The following is a 27,532-nucleotide window of genomic DNA, read 5'->3' on the forward strand; positions in this document are numbered from 1 at the left end:
CCACCAGCTATGCAGGACTACAAGTCCCAGCAATACATAGTGGCTCATTAAGCAGTGCTGCCTGTCAGTAATGTCTCTGGGAGGAGACAGGTTCAGTGAGGGGGAGCAGTGAGACTTTCCTGGAGTGTTCCTCCTTGCTCGAACGCCGGGCAATTGAATATTCGCGGCTTAAACCGTGGAGGTGGGAGGAGCCAGATGATGGCGCAGGAGTGAGTCGCTTCCCTGCGCCGAACACAGACCGAAGGACAGGTGAGTATATCACAGAAGACCACCTACAGCTACAGCATGAAAATAATTGATAGAGAGGAATAATTGTTAGAATAAGGTTACCAGATTTTTAAAATGAATTCCAGGGACACCCTACTGAGCATGCCTACTTGTAACCACATTCATGAAACCACACCCCCATATGTAGCCACACCCACAAAATCATACCCCCTTTTTAGCATGCCCTGAAACAAGTGTTCACAGACTTCTGGAAGAGGAAGAAGACAGGGAAGATATAAGGATAAAGTGCCCTGGGCACTGTAAGGAGTAAAATAATGCGTGCAGTCAAATTGCGCTAACAGTGGGAGCGTCTGAAGATGCATGGTTAAATAAACTCTGAGCCTACTCTACTATGAATGTGAATGAATGTTAAGATTGTGTGACGCACAGAGTGCAGGGCTCAGGCGTGTGTAACGCAGAACACAGGGATCAAGAGTGCATGGAGCAGAGAGCAGGAGTATATAACATACAAAGTGCAGGGGTCAGGAGTAGGTAACATATGGAATAAAGAGGTCAGGAGCAAGAAACACATGGAACGCTATGCGGCGGGCATGAGCGGGGCTGGATGGGATGTTTAAAAACGCCCACCCGCATTCAAGAAGGCGCTGTCCAGCCGTTTAATTACAGCGGCCAGACAGCAGGTGGTTAAAAGCATGTTTTGTGTTTGTAAACAAAACAAGTAGAGTCCTGTCCTATATTAAGAAGGGAATGTAATGCAGAGACAACTTTATAATTGTGCCACTTTACAGATCACTGGTTTGGCCTCATCTGGAGTATGCGGTCCAGTTTTGGTCACCAGTCCACAGAAAGGATGTCCTTGAGCTTGAAAGAGTCCAGCGGAGGGCAACCAAACTCATTAAGGGGATGGAGGACCAAAGCTATGAGACAAGGCTACTAAATTTAAATATGTTCACGTTGGAAGTAAGGAGATTAAGGGGGGACATGATTTTCATGTACAAAATGTTCAATGCTGATAGCAACATTGGCAACAAACTCTTTACGATTAACTCCACAACAAAGACTAGAGGCCACCATCTAAAATTGAGGGAGAAAAAATGTCAGCACAAGGGGACGAAGGGGGTTTATCTCAGTTAGAGCGGTTAGGGTCTGGAACTCGCTGCCACATGCAGTGATTTCAGCTAAGAGTGTGGAATCATTCAAAAAGCTTTTGGACGATTTCCTTAGGGACCGTAATATACAGGGGTACAGGTACTCTTAAGAACAAGATCACACAGGGACTCATACACACGCACACACCCGCAGAACCATATACATACATGCAATAGGTTGGACTTGATGGACTTATGTCTTTATTCAACCTCAAATACTATTTAACTATGTGTCATACACAAATTTAAATGTGCAATGCTATAAATGTTGTGTCATGTCTAATAATGTTTTATTGTAGGTTAGCCTTCACTGTCACTTTCTCTGCTGTGTTCTAGGTACCCCAATCCAACATCGTGTCTACAGATGGCCGGGTCAGGGTTTTGTCTTGATCCTTGAGAGCAGAGGACACACCTAGATGTTATAAGAGTTTGTACCCTAGGATTTGATCTGGTTGCTGCAGAGTAATAGACATCAGGTAGTTTGTAGGTACACAATCAAGCTTGTAATTATTAGGAGTTATAGAATGCATAACATGTTGAAAAGCTACGCAGCCTTAAAATATTACATAAGTTGAAGTATGGTAAAATACCTGTTATGCCTGTTTGTTGTTCATATCCTTCTCTTGCTTCCAAGTTTAGGTATATGTACTCAGAAATGTCTGTGCTTTGGTCTTGCCAGTTGATATTTACAAGGGAAAGTATTAGAAAGCAATGTAAAAAATGTTATGTATGTATGTCTCTGTAAATGCATATTAGGTGCCAATTTAAAAAAAGCTTTGGCATGGTTCTAATGTGGCCATACTGAAGAAAACCTTAAACGGTTTGCACATTTATTAAGTACAGCAATGCGTTGTCTTTGGGAGTCTGAATCTGGTGGAATACAATTAGGGTAAATTTGAGAGTGAGCAAAAAAAGGCCATGAGGGCACTTGTCAGGCTCTCCTTTCATGGAGCCCTCTCTGCTGTGAACTAAAGATGGCTATGAATGGATGAGAAAATGCAGTGCACCGTTTGCATGCTTGGCCCTGCAAAGTATAGCAGAAAAGGTATAGCAATAAGCGCTCTCTGTTATAAATGAGCCCCTAAGAATTGCCAAAAAATTGCTAACTATTAATGCTTTAAGAATTTTTCATGTTTGTCATACACTTGTCTACGGGTAACCATTAAAGTTGTGGTATTGTGTGACAATTCACTTGTTGACTTGCATTGCAATAAGGTAGCCCATTAATATTGAATGAGCTGCCCAAGCACCACAAAGCATATAGTAATGGATCTGCACTTTTATTAAATGATACCCCAAAATGCACAGATGTTTAACATTTGTGTGTTGGGGTTCGCAATGCAGGTGCGTTAGGGTGCCTCTGAAAAAATATGGCCCAACAATGCAACCAACAGAACTGCGTTGTGGTAAAATGAGCACTGTATTGCAATGCATAATGTGAATAGGCCCTAAGAGTATTAACTAGAGATATGTGGTCTCCTTTCTACATTTTGGGAGAGACTGTAGACTTATGCAGGCCACATGTGTACCAATTTTTTAACTCTTAGTAATATGACTTTTACCTGCCATTTATACTTGATGTCATTTTCATTTGCGAAGTCACGCATTTTCATTCATAAACCCAAATGGCTCGCTTTGTTAAAACCCCCCGGCAAGAAACCAGAACCATGTTTCTCTAATATAAACATAATGTTTACGAGACCATCAATTTAAAAGAATTGCATACAAGTTGATTTGGTGATTCAGGAACTTTATTCTTTTGCAGGCTTGTCCCATAGCACTGCATTGTTGTAATGATACTTAATGTAGTTTTTCTTTCCTGGCTATGGGTCTATCGCTCTGCCCTCAGGACAACCTCCTCCTAAATCTAGAGATCCTCCACAGTATTCCTGGTCCTTGCAACAAAATACTAGGGAGGGAAACCACCAGGAAACTAAAATTTCAGTAAGTATATCCAAATTCTTTTCCTTTTTCCAGGTGCTTATCATGTCAGCCTACCATTTAATGTAGCTAGCAGAAGAAATGGCATAAAAGGAGAATACACCAACATTATTTGTCTATAGATTCGTAGAGAACTAAAGTTCTAAGAGTCTGAGAAGGGCCATAAGACACATCAAGCTTATAATGGCAGATGATGGTGTTCGGGGACCTTCGACTAGCAGCATTACAGATCACACCTTCCAAAATCATGGTGTAACATGCCCAGCCCATGATGACACCATTGCCCTTGTAGACTGTGCAGAGATTTCTTCCAGTGGGAAAGCCCTGAAGACTTGAATGTGTGTTGGATCATCTGAATTATCCCATGTAGAGATGATTCTAGGTGAAGCTGCTTGGTTCTTCCTATGCCTGTCTAAAAGAAGAGATTATCTGAATTTCTAAAGCATTACTTTCTCTGCTGTAATTTTGCCCATTCCTACTTGTGTGCACAAAGGCAGGTAGGATTGATTCTCAATGGACACAAAAAGGTAACACTAAGTTTGGAAGAAAAGCTGGAGAAAGGTGCAACACACTTCTGTCGTGATAGGTCTGGCAGTACAAAGATCCTAGATTTGCACTGCCGAGGTGATTGCACCAGAAGAGCACCACGTTGCCCCCTCAGGGGGTAGGTGCTGTGGGAGATGTTTCTGGATTTTTTTTTTTATACACCAGGAGGGAAAAAAAAAAATAGTGTATCCTGGTGTTGGACTTTAATATTTTTGTTAGGGGTCTTCTAAACACACAGTTATGTCTCGAACAGACATTTACTCTAGAAGGGTGACGGGACTTGCACTGCGTATAAGCTTCCATCAAAGACATCAAATGATAATGTTAACAGGTTGTAGTTAGTTGTTTTGCCATAACTCGAGTTTACCAAAGCTATTGTAAAATAGACAAAATATCAGATTGTTTTCCATATAGGCAGCCAAGTCGTACAATGTATTTGCATGCCAAGCTTTTTCTTAACACATTTGTTTTGGGTTTTTTTTTCGTTCGTTGTTCCAGGTGGTGGTTCATGAAAACTGAGAAGCAATGGCTCATGTAAGTCACATATGCATCCTTCTAGTGTCATCCTTCATTCTGTGGAGCGTTAGGAGTGACCCAGATACCAGTATCATGGAAAAGGGGAAGACCCAGCTGCTGACTCTTCAGAACTTTGCCCAGCACCCCCGCTATGGAGATTGCTGGCGTGGAGCCCTGCAGAGGGTGGATGTTGGCTGCAAGCAGCTGAATGAAGAGGAGCAGAGTCGTATAGCTCTGGCATTCACACACTGCCATCTAGAAAGGTTCGGACATGTACATTAAAGTGGACCTGTTGTTGCAATTCACAGACCTTTCATTCCCAAATCATAACTAAAAATTACCTTTTTTTTCATGAATACAAAAGTTTCCCATTGCATCTGCCTGGCAAGGCAGGTTAAATCCCATCTGGGTACCACTCATTACTGCAGAAGATCAAAATTGTACGCTAAAAACTGCACACAATGTAAAGAAACAAGGTTTTAAAGCTGAACTCTGGGATTAAAAACCCCAGGGGGCCCCACTGCAAGGATGGAATGCTTATTAAAGTTGAAGTGCTAATTGCTAGACTATATGCATCAGAAGAGACTATACAAATCTCTTCTGCCAAAAAATCTTCTTCCTAGCTGTCAGCAATTTTTGTTGTGTACGCTGAGCTGCGCATGCGCAGCTCAGCACACAGACCCGACATGCTGAGATTAGTTAACTCCTGTGTGCATGCGCAGGGGTTATCGGGACCCATAGGGCTGTCCCTATAGCGAGGCGGCCTGAGGTTTGCAGTGTGCCTGCCTCCCTCTTTTTGGCCAGAGCATCCCAGGTTGCAAAGAGCCGGGTGGGGATATGTGTAAAGGCCATATATTTCTACCCACCCAGCCCTTAGAAACCTGGCACGATTTAGCTGATGTTCCGCTCAGCTCCTGGCAACAAATTACATCACTGGTTGCCAGGAGGTGAGCTGGACACTCTGGCCGGCGTCCCAAAGCCCCTAACCCCCCTCCCCACCGCCTCAGGTGGAAAAAAGGCTAGGGGTGCCCCTGCGGGCTCGGCCAGTCAAGCGGTCGAACAATCAGAACCCGGAATAAGTCCAAGCCGAAGATGGAAGTGCGGAGAGGAGGGGGACTGCGCTGGAGGGGATCGGTTTGGCATGTAAGCCTTGCATAATGAAGGCGGATTTGACTTCGTCAGGGAAAATTAAGACATTCCTTTGTTTACTTTGAGACTTGCAGCATGCTTCACATCGCAACTGGATTTGGTTCTTTAGGTAACCCGCAGCTAACACCATTTAAGTTCCAGAACCGGCTTGCACTGTGATTGCATCCCAAACAAGCGTGCCACAGCCTATAGCAGGGGTAGCCAAACTCCGGCCCGCCAGCTGTGGTGAAACTACAAATCCCATGATGCATCTCTGTCCGGGAGTCGTGGCTGTGAGAATCTTGCAATGCCTCATGGGATTTGTAGTTCCACCACAGCTGGAGGCCCGGAGTTTGGCTATCCCTGGCCTATAGCAACCTAATCCAGAAACAACCGCACTCCAAGGGTCTTTACTGAAGATAAAAATCTTTATGGAGCAAATACATACTATTGGTTCCTCCCGACACGTGCTCAAGCTCTAACGTGTTTCACTATTCTGGCTTCAGCCAAATCAGTCTCGTTTCTCTTCCCTCAATATCGAGTTTTACAGAAAGAATCTTAAAACTACTATTCTAGTAAAGATATCTGATCTGTCCTTATGTAGTCTGCTTTTACAAGGCATATAATCCTTAATTCTTTCAGATCGGGAAGACACTACCCAGCCTGCACAGAACACAGCACTGTCCGCGAGTGTACACGTGGGATGGATTCGGTGGCATTTAACACATATACAGAGTTCTTTACCCATGCTCACAGTATTTGTTACTACCTCCAGAATGAGCTGTGGCAGGAGAGGGCCCAGGACATAATTCTCAGGTATGTGACCAAGCACTGTGTTCCGTTATGTTTGGGCCAAGTCATTCTACAGGATACAAACATACCTGTGAAGCCCTATCAATCATATTTATTGAAAGGGTTAGAACTAGATTGCTCTCCAGGAAAGACTAATTGATGGCCAAAAGTCTAACTTGGGGCCATTGTGAAAACCTGTGCGCTCCCCTAACTTTACAAGGTGGCTGTACGTCCAAAAAGTAGACACCCCCAGGAGTCTGCTCACTCTGTTACCTTTTGAAGTGCCCAGGAATCGCCAGAAACCCAACACTTTATTAGGCAATTACCAACCACAAAGTGTCCTGATCAATAACTGATGTCTTCCACCACTCTCTATCGGCTACTAAGACAGTATGGTTTGGGAAGCACTGGGCACTTGAGGTAGAAGATAAGGTGAGCCAATAGGTTTATTTTAACAACATTAAAAGTAAAGTTACCTCTAAGTTTAAGAGGATAGTCAGGTGTACAGGCATGACTCGGTTGCTCTCAGGCAGAAGCATAAGACAGCTGTATCGATAGACAAGCCCAGATTAACCAAACTTAAAGTCCATGGAGGAGAATGTGGTGTTTGAGAGGACTGCTATCTGTTCCTGGGGTCCATCAAGAGATGCAGGAATTCAGTTACTGTCAGGTTGTATGGTGTTCTACTGAAACATTGGACACTGGCAAACAAAATTGTCCCGAGGGCAGACATCTAACCTTGCGAGTTTTACCATGAACCTATAATCCGAAATCACCTGCACTCCATACAGCGTACAGACCTTGGATGAGAGGTTGGTGCTTGAAGTGACAACACAGATGGCACCGTGTCAGATACAGTCCATAATAGAAGTCACCAGCACTCGATTATATGTGCAAGAAGTAAAGCACTTTTTATTAAATCGTCACATGCGTCAAACAGCCCAGAAGAAGGGACCCTGCGTGGCCCCGAAAAGTTGGCTGTTTGACGCATGTGACGATTTAATAAAAAGTGCTTTACTTCTTGCACATATAATCGAGTGCTGGTGACTTCTATTATGGACTTTACCATGAACCAGCTGGAACACAACAGCCTTCAGGTGTGAAGTGACTCGTGAGTCCACCAGAGATCTAGGGAATTCAATTCCACAAAGTTAACATGTCTGAAGAGGGAGGGTGCATAGGAGGCATGCCTGAAAAGGTAGGCAGGAGATAGAAGTCAGACCTTGGTTCCAGGCTAGTGAGATGGTATCAACAAGAGCTGAGGATGAAGGAGATACTTGCAAGCAGGAAAATAGTGTGTTCCTCCTGCCAACAATCTGGGGAGACATGGGCCCTCCACTGATGACCTTCGCCTGCCACACAGATTCTGAGGTGCACCTAGATGTGTAACCTTGACTTCCAGATCCAGAGGCTACCAGTTGAGCTAAACCATTGCAGGGATCAGTACAAGTTAGACTGAGTATTAGGCTATTATCCAGCGCAGGATTGAAGCTACCTCTCCTGACACAGAAAAGCCTCCTATTCCTTCTTGGTGGTGAAGGCACAGCAGCACCTAAATGTTGTTCCAATGGAGTCAGAATCAGAAAACCTGTCTGAGGTGGGATCCACCGTGGTAGAAGGAACCACCTGTTTCGGAAGATCCGAAAACAACCCTGGCCACAAATAAAGATTCTCCAACAAGAGAAACACCCCAGATATGGGCAGAAGAAACCTTACCAGCTGCCTAATGGAGAGGCTGAGTGATCACACCAGGAATTACCTGATCTATAGAGATGCACAGCAGGCTGCTTAGAACCTAGACCCACAAAAAAGAAAAGAAAAAAGACTTCCATCCTCTTAGGACATTAGTCCAAAAACTGGGGCATGCTCCGTAGAGAAACTGTAATCCAGGGCTGGCCTACATTATTTTGTTTTTGTTTTGTTTGCCAGTGTCCAATTCTTCTGTAGGTGACAGCATAACCTAACATCTTCTGAATTCCTGTGTACCTCAATGGACAAGAAAAGAATTGGGTTTCTTCTCTGTCCCAAAATGTTTGCAATTACTGGCATTTCTGTCACCAAAGGAGTAGTGAAATAACATCTGTGTAACAATGTGATGGTGTAAATAGTATATTTCTCTCTACTATATGGGCATATTCTCTCACTGTAGGCTGACCGTCAACTCCGACAGTGTAGCTCGCCAGCTGGAAGCTACAAATGTAATGGCTGAAGAAATGATGCAGGCACAAAGTGCAACCCTAGAGACTCAGGAGGAAATCTTGCGCAACGGACACCTTCTGAAGCAAACACTGCAAGAATCTTCCACTGGTAAGTCGCTGAGTATAAAATGCACTTGCATACAAAACAATGGGGTTTCAGCAGGAGATGGAGGGAGATAATGGTCCTCATGAGCCTTGGGGTATGTTCGTATAGCTACATTGAGAGCCTCTCCATTGTGTCTACTTGTTTGCAATCCTCCGAAGATCAGTTGGCAAGGGCCATCCGAACACTCTGCAAATATAGAAACGGTGTAACCCAGAGGACTCCATAAATGGTGTGTATCAGCAGAACTGTCGGGAATCGCAATTACAATCTGCCGACTGTATATCGACTGATCACAATATTGCTACTTGTTATCAGTGATGTGACCAGTCCCACAAACCATGAAATGGAGGGGAATGGAGCTGGCACAGACTTTTAGAAACCCAGGGAAGGCTCCAAGTTTGAAAGTGAAAAGTGATGAGCAATTTGTCTTAAACCTTAACTGTCCTCAATACTGTATATACATACAGATGTGTCCAATCAACAGACACTCAAGCAATTCATTTAACCATTATTGTCTGGATAGCTAAATGACATTGCTTATTAATCAAACAGTTCTGCATGAAAATTTAGCATAACTGAATTGCGATTGACAGCAATCTGCCCTGTTGTAAACTGTTTCGCTGCAAGGCTCTTGAACGGCTAAGTTCAGCTCACAAAAACATAATGCCTGCAGAATTGTTACCACTAAGGCCGGATTCACATCTAAGCGTTAGCGGTTTCGCATGTAAAAATGTGTTGCGTGGTTTTACGCACGTATACATGCATATATTATGCGCATTTTTAGAAGCAGATTGTGATGCATTGAAGTCATTGGACAGAACGCGCATAAAAACACGCAAAACTTATTGTAATGCTTGTTTTTAAGCATTTCCTATTGAGTATATGGTTCCAAAACAAGCTAATGTACTTTTTCCGGTGACCGGCATTTTGCTTATTGCGACAAAACACAGAGGGGCCATATGAATGAATGGGATTTTATTGGTGAAGCTTTTGGTCAGGTTGAATCCGCTGCGACAATACGCTCATTGTGAACCAGGGCTAAGTCCCATCCCTTGTCAGAGGTGTCTCATGGCTGTTACAAACAGCTGCACTATAACTTTGCATATCATAAAAATGTATGAACTGCCATTACTACCCATGGAGAGAGACATTACAGTTTATACATGACCCCTGACTCTGATCAGCTCCTTAAAAGCACTTCTCTGTGCTTAGGGCCGGTGCTGCCACTAGGCAAACTAGGCAGCCGACTAGGGCACACTACTGCCTAGGGCGCAGCCTTGACTACACACCCCTCCTCCCCCATGGCACTCCCGCTGTCTATTTCAAATTGCAAAGCCATTAGCAGGCTGGCTATTGCGCCTGCCCACTGCGCAGAGGAGCAGAACTGAGATTCAGATTTGTCTGCGCCTCTGCTCAGTGGGTGGGGTTTCAATAGGCAGTCTGATATAGTCTTTTTCAAATTAAAATAGCCAGTAACAGTCTGGCTATTGCTCCCAGCTGCTTACATCCATCTGTCACCTGCAAACGCTAGGAGTGTGGAGCCGTACGGGGGGGATTGGGAGGCAGGGAGGCAGGCTGGGGGTGCAGGTAGCTGGTCTTGCCTAGGGTGCAAAATAGTCTAGCACCGGCCCTGCCTGCACATACAAGTCAAAACCTATTCGGCCTCAAATTGATCCTGTGAGTCGTAGAGGAGTATGGGAGACTTCCTACTTTGATAACAAATTAGATTTTTTTTTTCTTGGAGTGATAGTCCCTGACTGTAGGGCTTTTTTATGCAATGTATTTGGTGTTTTTGCCCACTGTAAAATTTCTTCTTTGTCCCTCAGGGGTGAGGCAAGCTTTTGAGGAAATGCAGCAGTCTGCCACCGAGCAGCGCGTGTTGTTCTCCGAAATCTTTAACCGCATCACTTACCTGCACCAGTTTGTTGTAGGGGAATCCAACACACTCTACTCCTTTCTGTACAACCTGGTGGGCTGTGCTGCTGCCTACTTGCTGACCTCCACTCAGAGGACTTCCGGTGCTAGGTATGTCCACATCCAAGACTGTATTTTCTTTATTTAATAGCAGAGGAGAAAGGGAGAAAAAAGTGTCTCTCAGTGGTGAAATGGGTAATATAGTTGAGTGAACTTTGCACACTGTTCTCCTTCCACTCCACCAGTCCATTCCATGGGAAATCACCATTTAAATATATTTCCCCCAGTAGTCTTTCAGGACAGCCTCCGAGAGTGTGTAACTCCTCCTCCTCCTCCAGACATGTCACCCAATTTTAGAATAAAGGTTTGCCTCCAGCATAACCCCTCAGTAATTGTGTTTCCTTGGTCTGGAGGAAAGATGTCATCCAGGAGCTTACATATTTTAGAAAACTAGACTTGGTGAGTTTTGCCCCAATACCCCTCCTATGGCTTCAAGTGACGGACGAGGTCCTGCTCCTCTTCCTCCTTGGTACCTGGTGAGGGTCAGTACCGGAGAGGGGGCTGGTTGCTAAAACTGCCGATTGAAGGCTGTGCAGAAAAATGTTCCGGCGTGCGGCCAGCACTTGACCGAGTGGCGGGTGGCGTCACTTCCGGTAGGCAAATCATCATTTACAGGCGCCGGAGGCCTGCGCTCCATGCCTCATTTTGGCACAGGGGAAGAGGAGAGGCAACAGCGGCACTGTATTTCAGCATGGGTCTTCAGGAAGCCTATAGACATGCTAGTGGAGGCAGCAGCAGCATGGAGACTTCTCAGCCAACTGCTCCAGTAGATGCAGCCACATCGGGTGCTGCTTCTGTTCAGGTAAGGCAGCGCTTACATATGCCTATTACTGACTGTATTACTGCATGTTCACTGAGGACTCTTTGGTGGTGGGTCCTTGCTGTGGATTGCATAGGTGGACTCTGGTGGGCAGGCCTTTGAATTGTTTGTGTTTTTGTTTTTTTTTTGTTTTTTTTCTCAGGCTAAAACCTCGGACAGGGGTAAAACTTTGCCTAGAAAGAAATGTGCAGTATGTGGGACTAAGCTGAATGTTTCCTCTTCAAAGCCTTTATGTCAGAATTGCATTAGTGGATTGATTAGGGAGGAATCTGCAACAGCATGTAGTAATCTGTTGACCTCCGTGAAAGAAGAGCTGGCCTCCACAATTCATTCATATCTTTTAGACTATGAAAAAGCCTACAGAGTCAATTTCTGTGTCTACAATCCCAGTCCCCTTGATGCCTCACCAGGAATCTCTTAAACCATCAGGTTTGGAAGAGGGCAGTGATTTGGGTCAATCCTATGAAGATCGATCCTCACAGGAGAATAATGTTCAGGATAAAACGGCTTCTGTGTCGAGGCGCGGAGACATTTCTCAAGGTCTGCTTTGGGCTTTTCCCATTTCAATAACGCTGACAACGGACACCAGCTTATGGGGCTGGGGGGCTCATATCCAAAGTTTTTTTATTCAGGGCCAGTGGACAAAGAAGGAAAAATCTTCGGCCAACTGGGAAGACCTAAGAGCGATTCTCAGTGCTCTCCTCTATTTCCACGATGTCCTGTGAGGACATCACCTTCTGGTTCTTTCAGACAATGTAGCAGCAGTAGCCATACACAACAGACAGGGGGAAACCAGAAGTGCCTGTCTTCAGTTATAGGCAAAATAAATATTTTTGTTGGGAGAGAAGAATTTGGCCTCCATTTCGGCGATTCACCTGATTTTTTTTTTTGAGCAGACACAGGATTTTGCAGGACAAATGGAGCCTACGTCAGGAGGTTTACAAAATCCTGGTGGAGAAATGGGGGAGTCCAGAAGTGGATCTCTTCGCATCGGAGAAGAATGCCAATGTAAAGAAATTATTTTCCCTCAATGGCTTAGACGGGGCTTTGCCACTGGACGCATTATCCAACATGTGGCAGTTCAATCTTTGTTATGCGTTCCCACCAATCTACCTAATTCCAAGGGTTCTTCAAAAGTTTTAACTGGAGCAGACAAGTCTGATCCTCATAGCACCCTTCTGGCCAAAAAGGGCTTGGTTCACCCTCTTGCAGTCTTTGTGTGTCCACCTTGGAGGTTCAGTCAGAGGGGATCTCCTGTCTCAGGGGCCAGTCCTGCACCCAGGAACTCAGAACCTGAAACTAACCGCATAGTTTCTGAAGAGGACATATTAAAATCTAAAGAGATTTTGAACAAGGTCATTCAAACCTTACTTAATAGCTGCAAACCAGTCACTAGAGCTATTTACAGAAAGGTGTGGAAAAAGTTTTTCATGGTCTAGGACAGCCAATGCTGTAGAGATTATTCCATTCCATCTATATTAGATTTTTTACAGGGAGGAGCAGACTAAGTAATTGCTTTGAGTACACTTAAGGTGCAAGTAGCAGCTCTAAGTATCTACTTACAGACTTCGCTTGTAAAACGAGCCACTTTTTGCTAGATTTTTCAGAGCAATTAAGAGAATTGCCTCAATGGGATTTGCCATTGGTTTTACAGGGGTTGTAAAAAATACCTTTTGGACCTATAAAAGAAATTTAAATGTGGTCCATTTCAATCAAAATGGCTTTATTGAAAGCAGTTAAGTCTGCTAGAAGAATTAGCTTTAGGCTTCATCAATTCAGGAACCTTTTCTCTCGATATTTGACAATAGAAGCATTTTCTCAGGACTGATCCAGGGTTTTTACCAAAAATTGTATCCAACTTCCATAGGACCCAAGACATTGTCCTTCCAACCTTCAGTAACAAGCCATCTAATGACAAAGAAAAATTGTTTCACTGTCTAGATGTTAGACATTGTTTACTGGCCTACTTAGAAGCAACAAGCTCATTCAGGAATTTGCAGGCTTTGTCTTGTTTTCAGGTAATACAAAAGGAAAGAAAACGCCTTAGACTGGGTTCACACCTGAGCGTTCCTAATATGCGCGTATGACACGCGTTTCCGGCCACGCATTTTTACAGAGATTTGTGGTCCACGAAACACGCGTCAAACACGCGTTTACGAGAGCTATCCGGCTGTATCCTAATGGATATGTGCGGAAATGCGCCCCAAAAGAAGCTCCTGTACTTGTTTGGGCGTAGGGCGTTTTTCAGCGCGTATCGACGCGCTGATATACGCCAAGGTGGGAACCATGCCCATAGGAAATTATGTGATTTCACTTGCTGAGCGTTTTTCAGCGCTTCGATCAGTGAACCCAGCCTAAGTCCCCATTCACACTTGGCGATTCGCAAATCGCGCGATTTGCATTTTGCACGATTTGTCGCGCGATATCGCGCAAATGCTTGCATTGAGCAAGCTTGAATCGCGGCTAAATCCGCTCCAAAAAGGGTCCTGCTGTAGCGACACACGACCCGCGACAGCAGGACCCTTTGCCCCATTGACAAGCATTGGAGAGCGATATCGCGTGGTAAATTGCCGCAATATCGCGGGAATTACCGCACGATAAATCGCTCAATGTGAACGGGGCCTAAAGGTTCCACAGCTAGACCAGGTAGCAGCCTTACATATCTGTTCAGGCGTAGCTCCAGCTCTTTCAGCCCATGAGGCTGCTGTAGATCTTGTAGAATGTGCATTCAGGAAAACTGGCAGAGTCATTTTCATAGCCAAGTAGGTTTCTGCTATAGCTAATTTTATCCACCTTGCAATAGAAGACTAAGGCTGGGTTCACACCTGGGCGTTTTTCAGCGCTGAAAAACGCTCAGCAAGTGAAATCCCATAATTTCCTATGGGCATGGTTCCCACCTTGGCGTATTTCAGCGCATCGAAACGCGCTGAAAAACACCCTACACCCAAACAAGTACAGAAGCTTCTTTTGGGGCGCATTTCCGCGCATATCCATTAGGATACAGCCAGATAGCTCTCGCAAATGCGTGTTTGATGCGCGTTTCATTGGACCGCAAATCGCTGTAAAAATGCGTGTCATACACGCATATTAGGAACGCCCAGGTGTGAACCCAGTTTTATAAGGCATTGTCGCTTGGATCTTTTATCCAGCAAAGCGTTCGGAAGAAAGGTATTACAGGCTGTGGTCCATCCCTAAGTATGGTAATTTCTTATCCTCTCGGAGGCTGTCCTGGAAGACGACTGAGGGAGTTACACTTACCGGTAATGTTTTATAGTAGTCTTCCAGGACAGTCGACTTCCCACCCTTTTATTATATGTGAAGATTTTTTACAGTTTTGTGGTGGTGTTGTCTTTATATTTTCCAGTACAGACCTCTGGTTCTCATGATTACTGAGGGGTTATGGTGGAGGCAAGCCTTTTATCTAAAATTGGGTGACTTGTATCCTGTCTGGAGGAGGAGTTACACACTCTTGGAGCTGGAGGCTGTCCTGGAAGACTACAGGAAAAAAGAGTTACCGGTAAGTCTAACTCCGGTTTTCTCTGTTGCTGGCTGTATGTGTTTCTAATATGATGATCTTCCACAGACTGGCCCTGTTTACCCTTGTTGCTGCTAATGTCTATGCGGAGAGGATGATCTGCTCCTATATGTTGGGCAATACTCAGCCTAGTTATGATCAGACGGTGAGGAACCTTTCTGTTTTGTTCTTAACATATCAGATTCCATTTTATTGTGGATTACCAGATAAAATAAGTGGCTATCGTGGGCAGTAAAATGTAATCAGTCTGAAATAATAACCTTTTCATGATGGAAAGCTGGTGGTAGCTATTGATGACCACCGCTGAAAATACTAGCTGGCTGCTGTGCAGATCCACTGGCTTCAATACTTTGCGTCACCGACCTAGAAAGTCTGGAAAGCAATGACGATCACCAGCACTCAACAGAACATTTTTAAACTTCTTGTGTGCATTTATTGCAGAAGTCCGTCACATGAAAAACCAATGTTTCGGGGCCACGCAGGGTCCCTTCATCAGGGTGACATAGTGACAATGTCACCTGATGAAGGGACCCTGCGTGGCCCCGAAACGTTTGTTTTGTATGTGACCCACTTCTGCAATAATTGAACACAAGAAGTTTAAAAATGTTCTGTTGAGTGCTGGTGATCTTCATTGCTTTCCAGACTTGATACCGTGCTGCGCCATCTGTGATCTATCACTGAAAGCACTGCATTTATCACGGTCCTTAATGCTGTAAGGAGTGCAGGGGATGCATTTGGACGCTGTACCATCCTAGAAAGAGGTATGCAGCCTCCAAATTTCTCTTAGGAAAGGTTTCCTTTACAGCCCAACTCTAACCTTGTACTAACGTTACAAGAATAAGTAGGCCAGCATGTTTAAAAATAAAATAAACCAGATCTTGCTGTAATATTCACCACTCTCTAACACAGTCCCTGCAGACTTGCTGCTTAGTCCACAGTTTGTCCGTAGTTACTCCCAATGCTACTTCCATAACTGCTATTACAGCCATATAATTTCAAGGAATAATTCCTTCATCCGACCTTTAACTGCTGTATTAGGAATCACTGTTTATGTGGCTTTGGAATCTGGTTTTCTCCTCTCCTTGTGTGTTTTTAAAGGAATTGTAGTCTTTAATGTGGAGTGCATTTGTGGTTTTTCTTTTTTTTTTCTTGTATTTCTTTTTATTTATTTATTAATGAATACATTTAAGGACCAGATGCTTTACTAGGATCTGAGATATTTGCGCATCACTCCACTGCTTTCTTCTGTTTTCCCAGGACAGTGTCGCCTTCTTGGTTGGAATATCTCGCAAGGTCTCCATTGCAATTGGGCTATTGGTTATACTTTACTTCTCTGTGACCCACCGTGATCTACATCGACAGAGTCTTGAGGTGCTTCAGGGGCTGCAGGAGACAAAAGAAGAACTACAGACTATTATACGGGAGGCAGGTATATATTTTACCTCATTTAAACTGGTTTATTATTCTAATACAAGCTACTTGGATTGTGAAATAAAGTTTCTCTTGAAGGATTCAAGGGAAAATGCACAATGTGCTGTAACACTGAGAATGTGCGTTGGGTTGACTTTTAGAATGAATTTCACCGGAACCAATGCTCATAACTGTGCATTTTGGTTACACACACGTAGTAATGTGAGCCTTAGCATGCCGAAAGGGTGTGAAAGGGCCCTAAAGGGTAGATCTGTCTAGTTTTTGCCTCCTGCCACCTCAAAGCAGAGATTCCTATTGTCACCTGAATAGTTAGGTATGACCATTGATCTTACACACCAAGCAAAACATTTTCTAATTCTGTTGGTAGAGTTCGGAAGGGTTAGAACCTCTTAGATTTTGGCTATTGTCGGTTTCCACTGATTGAAGTCCTTGGGGGAAAAAAGTGCTGGGAGATCACCCAGGCTAACCCTTCTTTGTCTAATATGAATGCTGCTGCCACACCTGTTCACCTTTCCACCTGCTATATAGCCTCCAACTCTCTCTGCCAATCCTTCCACTGGCCAAAAGAATAGAATGTATAATACTAACAACATAGAAAGTCATCAGCTACATCACCAGTCTTCTCTCAAAATATCAACCAAACCAGCCTCTCTGCTCCTCAGCTGTTTGGTTTCCTCATCTCCTTTCATGTTTGCCTCTCCCATCCTCTGGAACTCCCCCAATCTGTCTGTCTGATTCTGTATGTTTCCCCCAGAAAGGGCTTAATAGAGATTGCATGTCAATGAGTGAAGGCTTCCTTTGGTATTGGGAGGAAATGATGGGCAGCAATTAGTAGGATCCTGTAACACCCCACAGGTATGTATATAGGATCTCAGCCGCGGAGGTGTGTATATTACGTGGAAGGGGGCAATCTGTCTCCTATAGTGAATGTCCTTTTGGAAACGGTTATTCAGTGATCAATTCCTTGGATGCACTCTCCATATAATTCAAAGGAGAGTTTGGAATTGTTTAACATCATACACCGTCACATATAGGGGTATTGGTAGGGTGCGTCCCAGGGGGGATATTACCTCATACACCCAGTGGCACATGCGTAGTACAGAACTGATATTTCCGGTGCAATTCAATGGTTAATAACTGAGAACAACATAAGCATGATCTTAATAACAAACAAGGTTCACGCCTACAAGCATGCAATGTGGACTGAAACAATAGCAGTGTATATCCTGATCCAGGAACATGAAATTCGGGACTAAGTTACTGAGAGTACTGAGGGACAGAGAGCATGATTCAGATTAGAATATAGCGATGGCTATTTTGTAGTAAAGAATCCATACTACTATGGTGTTATGTTCATGTAATTGTATGCTACCATTGAGGATACGGTGGAAATGATTATAGTTTGCAATCGACATAAGCTTCACCGTTCAATGCAACTACATACAATTCTGGCATCAGGTATTAGGATCATGCACAGAAGTCCGCACACTAATACATGACACTGGTAGGGGGTACATGGGGGTGCAGGCTTGCACATACAGCAACAAGATTGTAGGAGATATCCCAAAAACTACAGGAACAAAGGAACAATCCATAGAGTATAGTATGCTACTTGGGATTAGAGGAGGACCATCCACTGGAGCAAGGACTGGGAGTATGATGACAGCAGCTTGATAGTGACGTGACAGAGGCAGAGTGTATCAGTTTTGGCAGTGAGCAATTGGAGAGGCAGAGACAGCAGCTCCAGGTGGCAGAAGAAACTCCCCATAAATCAGTCCTTCTTAGGAGATCTCAGTGTCCAAGACTGTGAGTACAGGGAAGTACCACAGAGGGTGATTGCTTGGCATTCACAATAATAGTAGGATGCTGAGCAATCGAAAACCCAGCGGTTTTATTCTGACAGCTGGTAGGGGTGGGGGGAGTGGCACAACGCAACCTATGTGTGAGGCTACGGACTCGAGCGTCCTGAGGTAAGTCTATTACAGACCCAGACGTCTCCCTCACTAGCTATCAAGTAAACTAACAAAAGATTGTGAAAACCTCACCATTACACCTACTAAATGTAAAAAATATGTGGACACCCCACCATCATACGGTGTTCAAGTGTTTTTATTGAAGGGTGCGGTTATTGGTACAGCCTACAGACATTTTAGATGATTTTGTGCTTCCAGCCTTACAGGGACACTTGGGAAGGGCCCTTTTCTGTTTCAGCGTGGCTGTGCCCTGTGCACAAAATCTTCTCCATACAACACATGGTTTGATCAGTATAATGTGGATGAACTACAGTGATCTGCACAGACCTCTGACCTCAATCCTACTGCACACCTTATGGATGAGTTGGAATGGCAGTTGCAAGCCAGGTCTTGTCGTCCAACCTCCTCACACATGCCTCTTGGTTGGATGGTCACAAATTTTCTGGGAGCGGGTCCATATAAATCCCCATAGTTTTGTAATGGGATATCCAACAAGCTTCTGCAGGGGTCATAGGTGCCCATAAACTTTTACCAAGCAGAGTATTTCAATGGTGCCATGGTTGGGTGCATGAGGTTTATAGCAAAGGCAGACCCACGGAGCTTTGGAGCTAAAGCTAAAGGTTTAGCTTTAGCTCCACTTTAACTGTCCCGTTTCCATGAAGAGTTGGTAAAAGATTTAGATCTGTCTACAGCTGTTTACTTGTAAATAAATGACTGGTTCATTCTGAGGTCTTTGTGTGCCATTATGAAATTAAGAATGATTCCATCATAGAAACAGCTTGTTGTGCATTGTGTCCTCTGCAGAGAAGTTGTTGAACAAACCAGAGCATTTTGCAGACCAGATAAAAGATGCGTTTGTGGATTCTGGGATTCCAGAGCCTTCATTTCTCAATGAATGCCCAGTGCAGAACAGTGTACTGGATTCACTAAGCAGTTTAAATTATGGTGAGTTGTGGCTAAATGCTATTCTATTCTTCTGTCATGATATGAAACCTGGTTATGAACTTCTATTTTGCTTAGACACACCAACAATACACAGATACTTACTATTGCCATGAGATCAACATTGTAGATGTAAAAACCATTTGAACTTTTCTTTTACCTGTAGGGCTAAATATTATGATTTTGAATTCCTTTTCACTAGAAATGCCTTACAATGTTGCATCCCCTATCTAACTCACAGCTAGTTTAAGAGACTGTTGATGGGCTTTGGGCTTGTGTAGATGGCATCGGTTTGAGACACTTCTGAATGCATTTGACCTGCAGTTAACGTTCTGGTGACCTGCATTTGTCCTGCTTTAAGTGGGTTTTGCGTTCTCAGACCTGTATGAAAACCTCCCAACAGTCTCTCGGTTTCCACGGAAATGTCCTGGGATATAAACAAAATCTTGGTGTCCTGTGTATCCTGGCCTGTTTCCCTACTGCTGGCCAGGGGCTGGAATGTTTATTCAAGCACCCAGATTTTGCCCCTTTGAGGCTTTGTCGGGCAGAGTAATCTCCTGCCTAACATGAGTACTATAGTTCTGGCAGAAGTAGACAGCAGTGGCGGGCAGTTCCATCCCAGAGCCTCCTGGGTTTCCTTCCTTTAGAGAGGCCCATGGGCCCCCATACACCCTGGTCTCATTTGTGGATGTTCCGAAGTTATTGGAACTCTTATCTGGCATTTGTATTATTTTGCTGGGACTGTAATCTATCAATAAAAAAATGTTTGTGTTAGAAGTCCTCTACACTTTCTTCTCTTCTTCCTGCCTGGTGTATTTCTGGCAGCGCAGTCTACACCTTACTTTTGCTTCCATCATCGCAGTGAACTGTAGAGGCCCCAGAGGGCTCTTTAGTACTCGATCAGCAATAAAATATCCTCCATACCTTCTGTAGCCTGCCACACATACCATGTAGGAACCAGCAGACCCTCACCCCTTAATGAGCAGCTCGCTGGGCTCCCTAAACTGTGCCCTCTTGCATTCATTAGGTCTTCTATTGGCTTCCACAGCTTCAGCCTCCTGCTCTCTGCTCCCTACAGGCTGCAGAGAGCCCCATATATGTCCCCTCATTCCATAGAGGAGCCGGGGTCAGAACAACCTGATTAGTCTCTGACTGGTACACAGTACAGGAAGGCATTGTTTAATTGTGAGAGCAACACCTAGAAAAGGACCTGTGGGTGGCATAAACTTTGTAAAGTGATTATCTAATGCACGTCGCTCTGCTTGTTCACTGTACAGAAAATCAGCGGGTCACCAGCACACCGAAGAGAAGAGTTCGCTCTCGTTCACGTAGCGGAGGAAGGAGGCGCACCAGACCCGTGGAACCGACAGTCTACAACATTGAAGTCCCTCAACCAGCAGTAAGTGAGGAACTGAAGCAAGGGCCACAGCCTTCTACAATAAATTCCAGAGGAATGGACACGCATACAATCTGGTCTGCAGAGGTGTTCAGAATAAAGCCTTTGCTTTCCGTGGTAGGACAAAGACCCCTGCAAATTGTCATTGGGTTTCCCTGTCTTCAATAGCATTGCCCTTAGAGATGGCTGACTGAAATGTGTGCTGCTACTAAAGATCTCCTTCTGAAAAAAGCTTGTTGCCTGTCATTCTAATCCAGTGGCTTTGATAACTTTAAATCGCTGATATGGAACATGTATGCAGATCAGGAGTTCTGGCTTCACCTGCTGCACGCTTGTTTACTTGTAAAAACAAAACAAATTACCCTTGAGGTGAAACCTCCCCCCAGAGCACTTCAAGGGTTAAACGCTAGTTTTGTCTAGGGCAATTGGAATGATCAGTAATATTTATATTAGACGGTGCTATTCGCTACTGTCCAACATATTGGGTTTTGGGTGGCACTGGGTGTCCTCATGTATCGCTGGTCCTATATTGTCATGACATCAATAGGCCTGCACCCAGAGAAGCAGAAATGAGAGCTTTGGGGGACCAGTTGATCTTGGAGGAAGGCTGCTAGGGATTTAAGGAGTGGTAGTGGGCAGCAGGTACCCATTTTCTTTCTCCATTCAGCCTATCCTTTTCTGTTCTTTTGTTGTCCAGCCTGTGATTTCTTTTGTGGTTGGTAGAATTTGATGTTCTAAGCCAGGTAGCATAGGTTTTTTGTATATTATGCTTTATCTCGTATATTAGCATCATGCAGGTAAAATGAAGCATGCATTTTTGTTGTTTTTAACTTCATAGTGGTTTATTATCATGTTCCATTAGAATAATTTTGTAATGAAGTGTTTTTATTGTAATCTTGTTTTTTATCATTTCCAGTGCATGCGTCCCCTTGGGGGGAACTTTTCAGAATTTACAATTATTTATCGGGGTATGGGTACTCACTTGGGAATTATTGATTTACTCCTTGCCACCGTTTTTTCTTTCCCCTTTTCGTGAGTATATAAAACACTGCAGTGTTTACTCCATGCTGCTCCTGCTTTTATCAAATCATTGATAAAATACAGGTCACGCCATGGTGACTGCCATGGTGACTGCAGTTCTCTGCATAACGCTGCACAGAACACTCTGTGATTGAAGGAGAGGCGGCTCACATGACTGGGCTCACCACCTCCAAGCACTTTCATTTCTCATCTTAGAAACAAGAAAAGCGCCAGTGGCGACCCAGGCGGCTGCTACGTGGCCCAGGGCACAGCCAGAACATCCCCCTAATGCCGTGTGGGCCGCCTGGGTCGTTATGGCATGTCAGGTTGCTGGCTGTCACTGGCGAGTGTGAGGACAACCTGTTGGGGATCTTAGCAGCGGCGTATTCCTCCTCACGGCCGCTGCTGTGACAGCCAGCAGCTGCGGCAGAGGATGCTGAGCCCGGTGTCGGTAGCAGAGGAGGTGGGACCCGGCGACTGAAGAGGAGGCAGTGCCAGTGACATCAGAGGAGGAGGGGCCTGGCGATGGAAGGGGAGCCGGTGCCCTGTGCAGGAGGAGGCGAACAGCTGACGGGTAAGAGGTGTGCAGGGGTGTGACCAGCCAACCTGAGACCCTCCAGTGACCACCATAGAGTCTATGGTGGGCTCTGCAGGGTCCCTCTCAGGTGAGCTGTTTGGGATCTCAGGTGGGCCCTGCAAGGGACTAACTAGAAATCACAGGGCCCCATACAAAATGTTGCTGAGTCCCTGTAAATTCTAGTTACGCCCCTGCAAAGTGCCATTCTTTTCCCAAAGTGCTAACCTCATGTGATGTGCAAAAGTGCATTGTAGCCGAACTTCAGCCCTCCTACTGTGGAGAAACTACAAATCTCATAAGGCACTGCAAGACTGACAGCCACAGACGTGACGCGATTTGTAGTTTCACCACAGCTCGAGGCATGAAGTTTTGCTACCCCTGCGCTAAAGCAAGACAATTCACATTTTTTAGAGGCTGGCAATGGAAGCCCCTGTATTTCTCTCTATACAAGTTTCATTAAAGAGAAAATCAGATCGGATTCATCAGGTTTTTTTTATGGCATTTTGATGTTAGAATTTTTAGAAACCATCTCCACAAAAAGCTTTTAACTTTCCAATGTCCTTTTTATTGCAGACTCCACGATACAACCTCCGCAGCAACATGACAATGAACAAGTCCTCGCCTGCGTTGTAAATGTACTGGAGAACAGCCCAACATCTGGCTTGTTACTCACCAGATTGCTGATTACTGTATATATTTTATATATATTTTAATTGTCGCGCTAAATAAATGTATTTTCGCAAGCTGGTAATTTGGTGACGTAGCATTTCATAATATAGGAAATACCGTATTTTTCGCTCCATTAGACGCACCTGACCATAAGACGCACCTAGGTTGCTGCCCGTGCTAGAACTCTTGTGACAGCTGAGAGGAAGGGCTGCACTCTCCCCTCACTGTCTACTCCATCCGGAGAGGATTTGCGGCTGTCCGGCAGGGTGAAAGGTAGACGCACAGACACTTTTGCCAGCCTTTTGGGGGGGAAAAAAAAGTTCATCTTATGGAGCGAAAAATACGGTAGATAATAGAGGCTTCTCTTTTTGTGCATGTGCACCAAGTACAATTTTGTTGATCACCCACATAACAGTGCATTGGGGGTGCCATGTAATAAATGGCATCGCACTGTACCACATTGCCCTTTGCACTGTACAAGAAATGTGTACCAGGAAAGCTTGAAGACTGCCAATGTTCATCTGTAAATGCGAGTTTCCTGGCCATCATGCTGAATCCATTGTTTACACAACCACCTCGCAATTCCAGAGCCACAGTAAAGCTGGCCATACACCTTACAATTTATCTGCAGATTTTCTGTGGTCAGATGGAAAAGGTGCAACAGATTCCTCCATCTACACTAAACTGTGTGGATGGAGTAATCTCCACCTGGGCCAATCTGTTGCACTTTTTCCATCTGACCACAGAAAATCTGCAGATAAATTGAAAGGTGTATGGGCACCTTAACACACCACCAATACGACAGCATGCAATGGGCAATGTAGTACATAGTTATGTGGGTGAGCAACAAAATTGTACTTGGAGCACATGCCATGTGCTGCTGCTGTTCACAAGCAACTACTATTCTATGCGGTTACATGCAATTAGGGACAGATTGGGTGCAGATATGCCGTTTTTGGCCACAAACAAACTGGCTGCAGCTTATGTGCCCGTAGTATAAAGTGCTGCTGCATCCAAAGGCACCTTTTGGCCACCTCTTAACGCAGCAGCCTCTCTGCCCCAGATTACTGGTCTACATGAGCTTGAATGCAGCACATGTTAACGCACAATGGGGTACTGCACAGCAACAGTCCAGAGAAATACGAATGGGTCCTAAAGAAAATATGTACTGGAATAAAAATGGGGCGCCACCATGGCTGTCCTAAGGGTGCTAATTTCCTGGCTGTCGCTGGCTTCAATACTTTTGCATACTTGTTCCAGGCTTGTGCCAGAAAGTTATTGGATAAGCATGAGAGCCAGGCAACTAATACTCATGAGGCCCCATTCACACTGAGCGATTCGCAAATCGCGCGATTTGCATTTTGCGCGATATCGCGCAAATGCTTGCATTGAGCAAGCTAGAATCGCGGCAAAATCCGCTCCAAAAAGGGTCCTGCTGTAGCGACGCACGACCCGCGACTGACAGAGCCCCATTGCCATGCATTGGAGAGCAATATCGCGGGAATTACCGCGAGATAAATCGCTCAGTGTGAATGGGGCCTGAGAGGTCAGCCAATGCAGTATTTATTTTCTCTTTGCACTGATGGCAGTTATAATGTTCCGCAGGTTCCAATGCACAAAATGATAAAATAAACGTTTTTGTTTTTTTTTTAATTCTTTATTTAACATGGGTGCATTTGATGGCTTTCTCAAAAAAAACTTGGACTATGCCTTTAAAGTGAACCTGCTATGAAAGAAATACAGAGATATTGACATTGCTGAACTTCTGCAAATGCTGGCTATTATGCCAACCCAATTACTTCGTCACTGACCTGAAACAAATATGCAGATGAAGAAATTCAGAGAAGTCGTTACATGCAAGCTTGTTTAAAGCCGGCCATGCACCTATAGATTTTCTATGGTCAGAGATGGAAGAAGTGCAACAGATTCCTCCCATCTACGCCAAACTGTGTGGATGGAGGAATCTCCCGCTGGGCCAAGCTTCAGTATCTTGCTAGTCAGTCCCGCTGGCTCTCAAAACACCTGCATCCAATAGGTTCGTTCAGGTATTTTGAGAACCAGCAGGACCAACCAACCAGCAGGATACCGAAGCTTGGCCCAGCGGGAGATTCCTCCATCCACATAGTTTAGAGTAGATGGAGGAATCTGTTGCACTTTTTCCATCTGACCATTGAAAGAATCACCGTAAAGCTGGCCATACACCTATAGATTTTCAAAGTATTGAATTAAGAGGACCGAGAGACAAAAGGGAATATCGCATGACCACAATATTGGAACTTTGACAGTAACAGAAATACATGTTTTTACGTGTTTTCCTCAGAGTTGTACAAATAGCGTGATTGTTAATGTTATAAGGTCAATTGTTCCTGTTATGGTCAATAAATGAAGAGGTTTTCTGTAGGGGACAGCTCTGTTCATTGTTCAAACACTGTTCTGTAGCTGACAATTTTTAGTCCACAGGAACGCAGTCTTCTTTTGAGTAATGTAGATTTTCGAGGCCTGAAACTTTGCTACCCCTGCACTAAAGCAAGACAATTCGCATTTTGTAAAGGCTGGCAATGGAAGCCCCTGTATTTCTCTCTATACAAGTTTCATTAAAGAAAAAAACCAGATCAGGAATAATCGTGTTTTTATGGCATTTTTAACATTTAAAATTCATGGTTCTTTGGTATAAAGTGTCTTTTTTTTAATGGACAAAGGCTGATAAATAATTTTATATCATTACACAGCAAAGTCTATAGCCATGGTTACAGGGCTGGTGGGCGTTGCAGGATGACCGTTTTTTGGAGCAAAAAGTCTTCAGCTTGAATCTTTCTGTTCAGTCATTCATTCCAAAATTCATAGCTTGAGTTAACGTGTCCGATAATTTTGTGGCAATCTTATCTGTAGAGAGAGAGAGAAAGTTGTTATGAAGAAGCTGCATCATCCTCCATAGGTACCCATTGAAAGATTTCCGCTCCATTCCTGTTCTGGATTTTCCCTAATTCTAGCCCTGGTAATGATGACAACTGTTCTAACCATTCTACACACTATCCAAAACTAAGAAAAACAAACATGTTGGATTAGGTACACTCTTTTTAAATGACTTCCTTTAACCCTTTTACTGCCACAGATGTAAGGGCCACATCGGCACAGAACTGCTTGCAGTAGGCCGGCTCAGTGACCCTTACGTCTGCTGCATTTTTCTATGGCTATAAGATCATAGTTGCAGAGCTCCCATTTATAGCATTGTATACCGGGACTCGTGTACACCACAACTCGCAACACTTCCAAGAGTCAGGCAAAATAGCTTCCAGGCCTGGATTCAGTGATTTGTTGTGACAACTTCTTTGATTGGTTCCCTTCAGTAGAGTTCCCATCAGTAGAGATGGGCTCGATGTTCAGCGAACACACGAACTGTCAGGTCGTTCCGCGGGCTATTAGCCCACTGAGCGCCCCGCAAGGCACTGTGCCTTGTGGGCCCTGATTGGCTAAAGCCTTGCACCTGAACAGCCCCCCCCCCCAGGCCTGTGCTCAGATCAAGGGTCTGGTATGGAATTTTAGGGGGGCCCCATTTTTGGGGGTGGGGCTCCTCTTAATTCCTACCAGGCCTTAAGGGCCTGGTATGACCTAAGGGGAAACCCCACACATTCTTTTACATGGGGTCCCTCCTAAAATTCCTACCAGATCTTAAGAGTCTGGTATGACTTTTGGGGGGAACCCCACGCTTTTTTTTCTTTGTAAATGGGGTCCCTCCTAAATTCGTACCAGACCTAAAGTGTCTGGCATTGTTTGGGAGAGGGAACGGCACACTTTTTTTTTTTTTTTCTTTTAAAATTTGATTTTTTTTGCTGCAGCAGGTTCTATACATTGTACAGATCTGCCACTTTACAGGCAGTTTAATGGGGACCCCCCAGGCATGATGATTAAAATAATTTTTCATTTTTATTGTTTCACTTTGATGTTAAAATCACTGCTCCTTTAAAAATTGTATTTTTGAAAAAAATGTTTACCATTGATTCCTGTCCCCAGGGCAGAACCCAAATCCCCATACCCTTTAAATTGCATATAAGGCTTCAAAATGGGGACATCTGATTTTTAAAGATCTACCCCCATAGACGTGCATTGAGATCGAATTCAACGTTTTTCCATGTTCGAAAGTTCGAATTTGAACCGAACAGGGGGGCGTTCGGCCCATCACTATTTATCAGTAGGGAAGGTGGGTTAAAGTGACATTAAACCCTCAGATTTTTTTTTTACATAAAACAATACTGTAATGTGTGCCTTACTGTAATCCATGGTAGTTTTGTTTTCTCTTTGCTGCTCTTTTTAAATCCTCATGTCTTCTCATGCTGGGGGAGAACTTCCCTTTGCAGCTGAGTGTCTCTTTCTGTAGTGCTGGCTCAGGTTGCAAACCTACACATAGGCACCATGTATCCGTTCCAGAGACAAGGCAGTCTGCTGCAAAACAGAAGTTCTGCCCAGCATGAGAAGAGATACGGATTTAAAAGGAAGAGCAGCAAAGAGAAGGGAAACAACCATGGATTACAGTAAGGCACACATTACAGTATTGTTTTATGTTAAAAAATCTGAGGGTCTAATGTCACTTTAAG

The 27,532-nt window shown here is 44.3% G+C and overlaps 2 protein-coding genes across 2 annotated transcripts in view; one reads left to right on the forward strand and one right to left on the reverse strand.

Annotated features, from left to right (window-relative positions):
* Positions 1-4,393: 4,393 nt before the first annotated feature.
* On the forward strand, positions 4,394-15,388 carry LOC108790444 (protein brambleberry-like). The gene is made up of 6 exons (XM_018560700.1): positions 4,394-4,642; positions 6,150-6,323; positions 8,449-8,606; positions 10,430-10,628; positions 14,981-15,077; positions 15,374-15,388. Exons 1-6 carry the CDS (start codon positions 4,473-4,475, stop codon positions 15,386-15,388), a joined length of 813 nt encoding a protein of 270 aa, XP_018416202.1. The 5' UTR covers positions 4,394-4,472.
* A 10,343-nt stretch (positions 15,389-25,731) lies between these two features.
* The window catches only part of GNL3L (G protein nucleolar 3 like), a 27,787-nt gene continuing 25,986 nt past the window's right edge, over positions 25,732-27,532 (reverse strand). The window contains exon 16 of the mRNA XM_018560701.1: positions 25,732-25,823. Within this exon, the coding sequence (XP_018416203.1) occupies positions 25,759-25,823 (65 nt within the window). The 3' untranslated portion in view covers positions 25,732-25,758. The remainder of the gene's footprint in view (positions 25,824-27,532) is intronic.

The sequence above is a fragment of the Nanorana parkeri genome, unplaced genomic scaffold (assembly GCF_000935625.1).
Source record: "Nanorana parkeri isolate BGI_ZX_2015 unplaced genomic scaffold, ASM93562v1 scaffold475, whole genome shotgun sequence".
Lineage (NCBI taxonomy): Eukaryota > Metazoa > Chordata > Amphibia > Anura > Dicroglossidae > Nanorana > Nanorana parkeri.

Coding starts and splice junctions, on each gene's coding strand:
- LOC108790444 (XM_018560700.1), top strand. CDS start 4,473: ATGGAAAAGGGGAAGACCCAGCTGCTGACTCTTCAGAACTTTGCCCAG. Junction 4,643..6,149: donor ACACACTGCCATCTAGAAAG/GTTCGGACATGT, acceptor TAATTCTTTCAG/ATCGGGAAGACACTACCCAG. Junction 6,324..8,448: donor GCCCAGGACATAATTCTCAG/GTATGTGACCAA, acceptor CTCTCACTGTAG/GCTGACCGTCAACTCCGACA.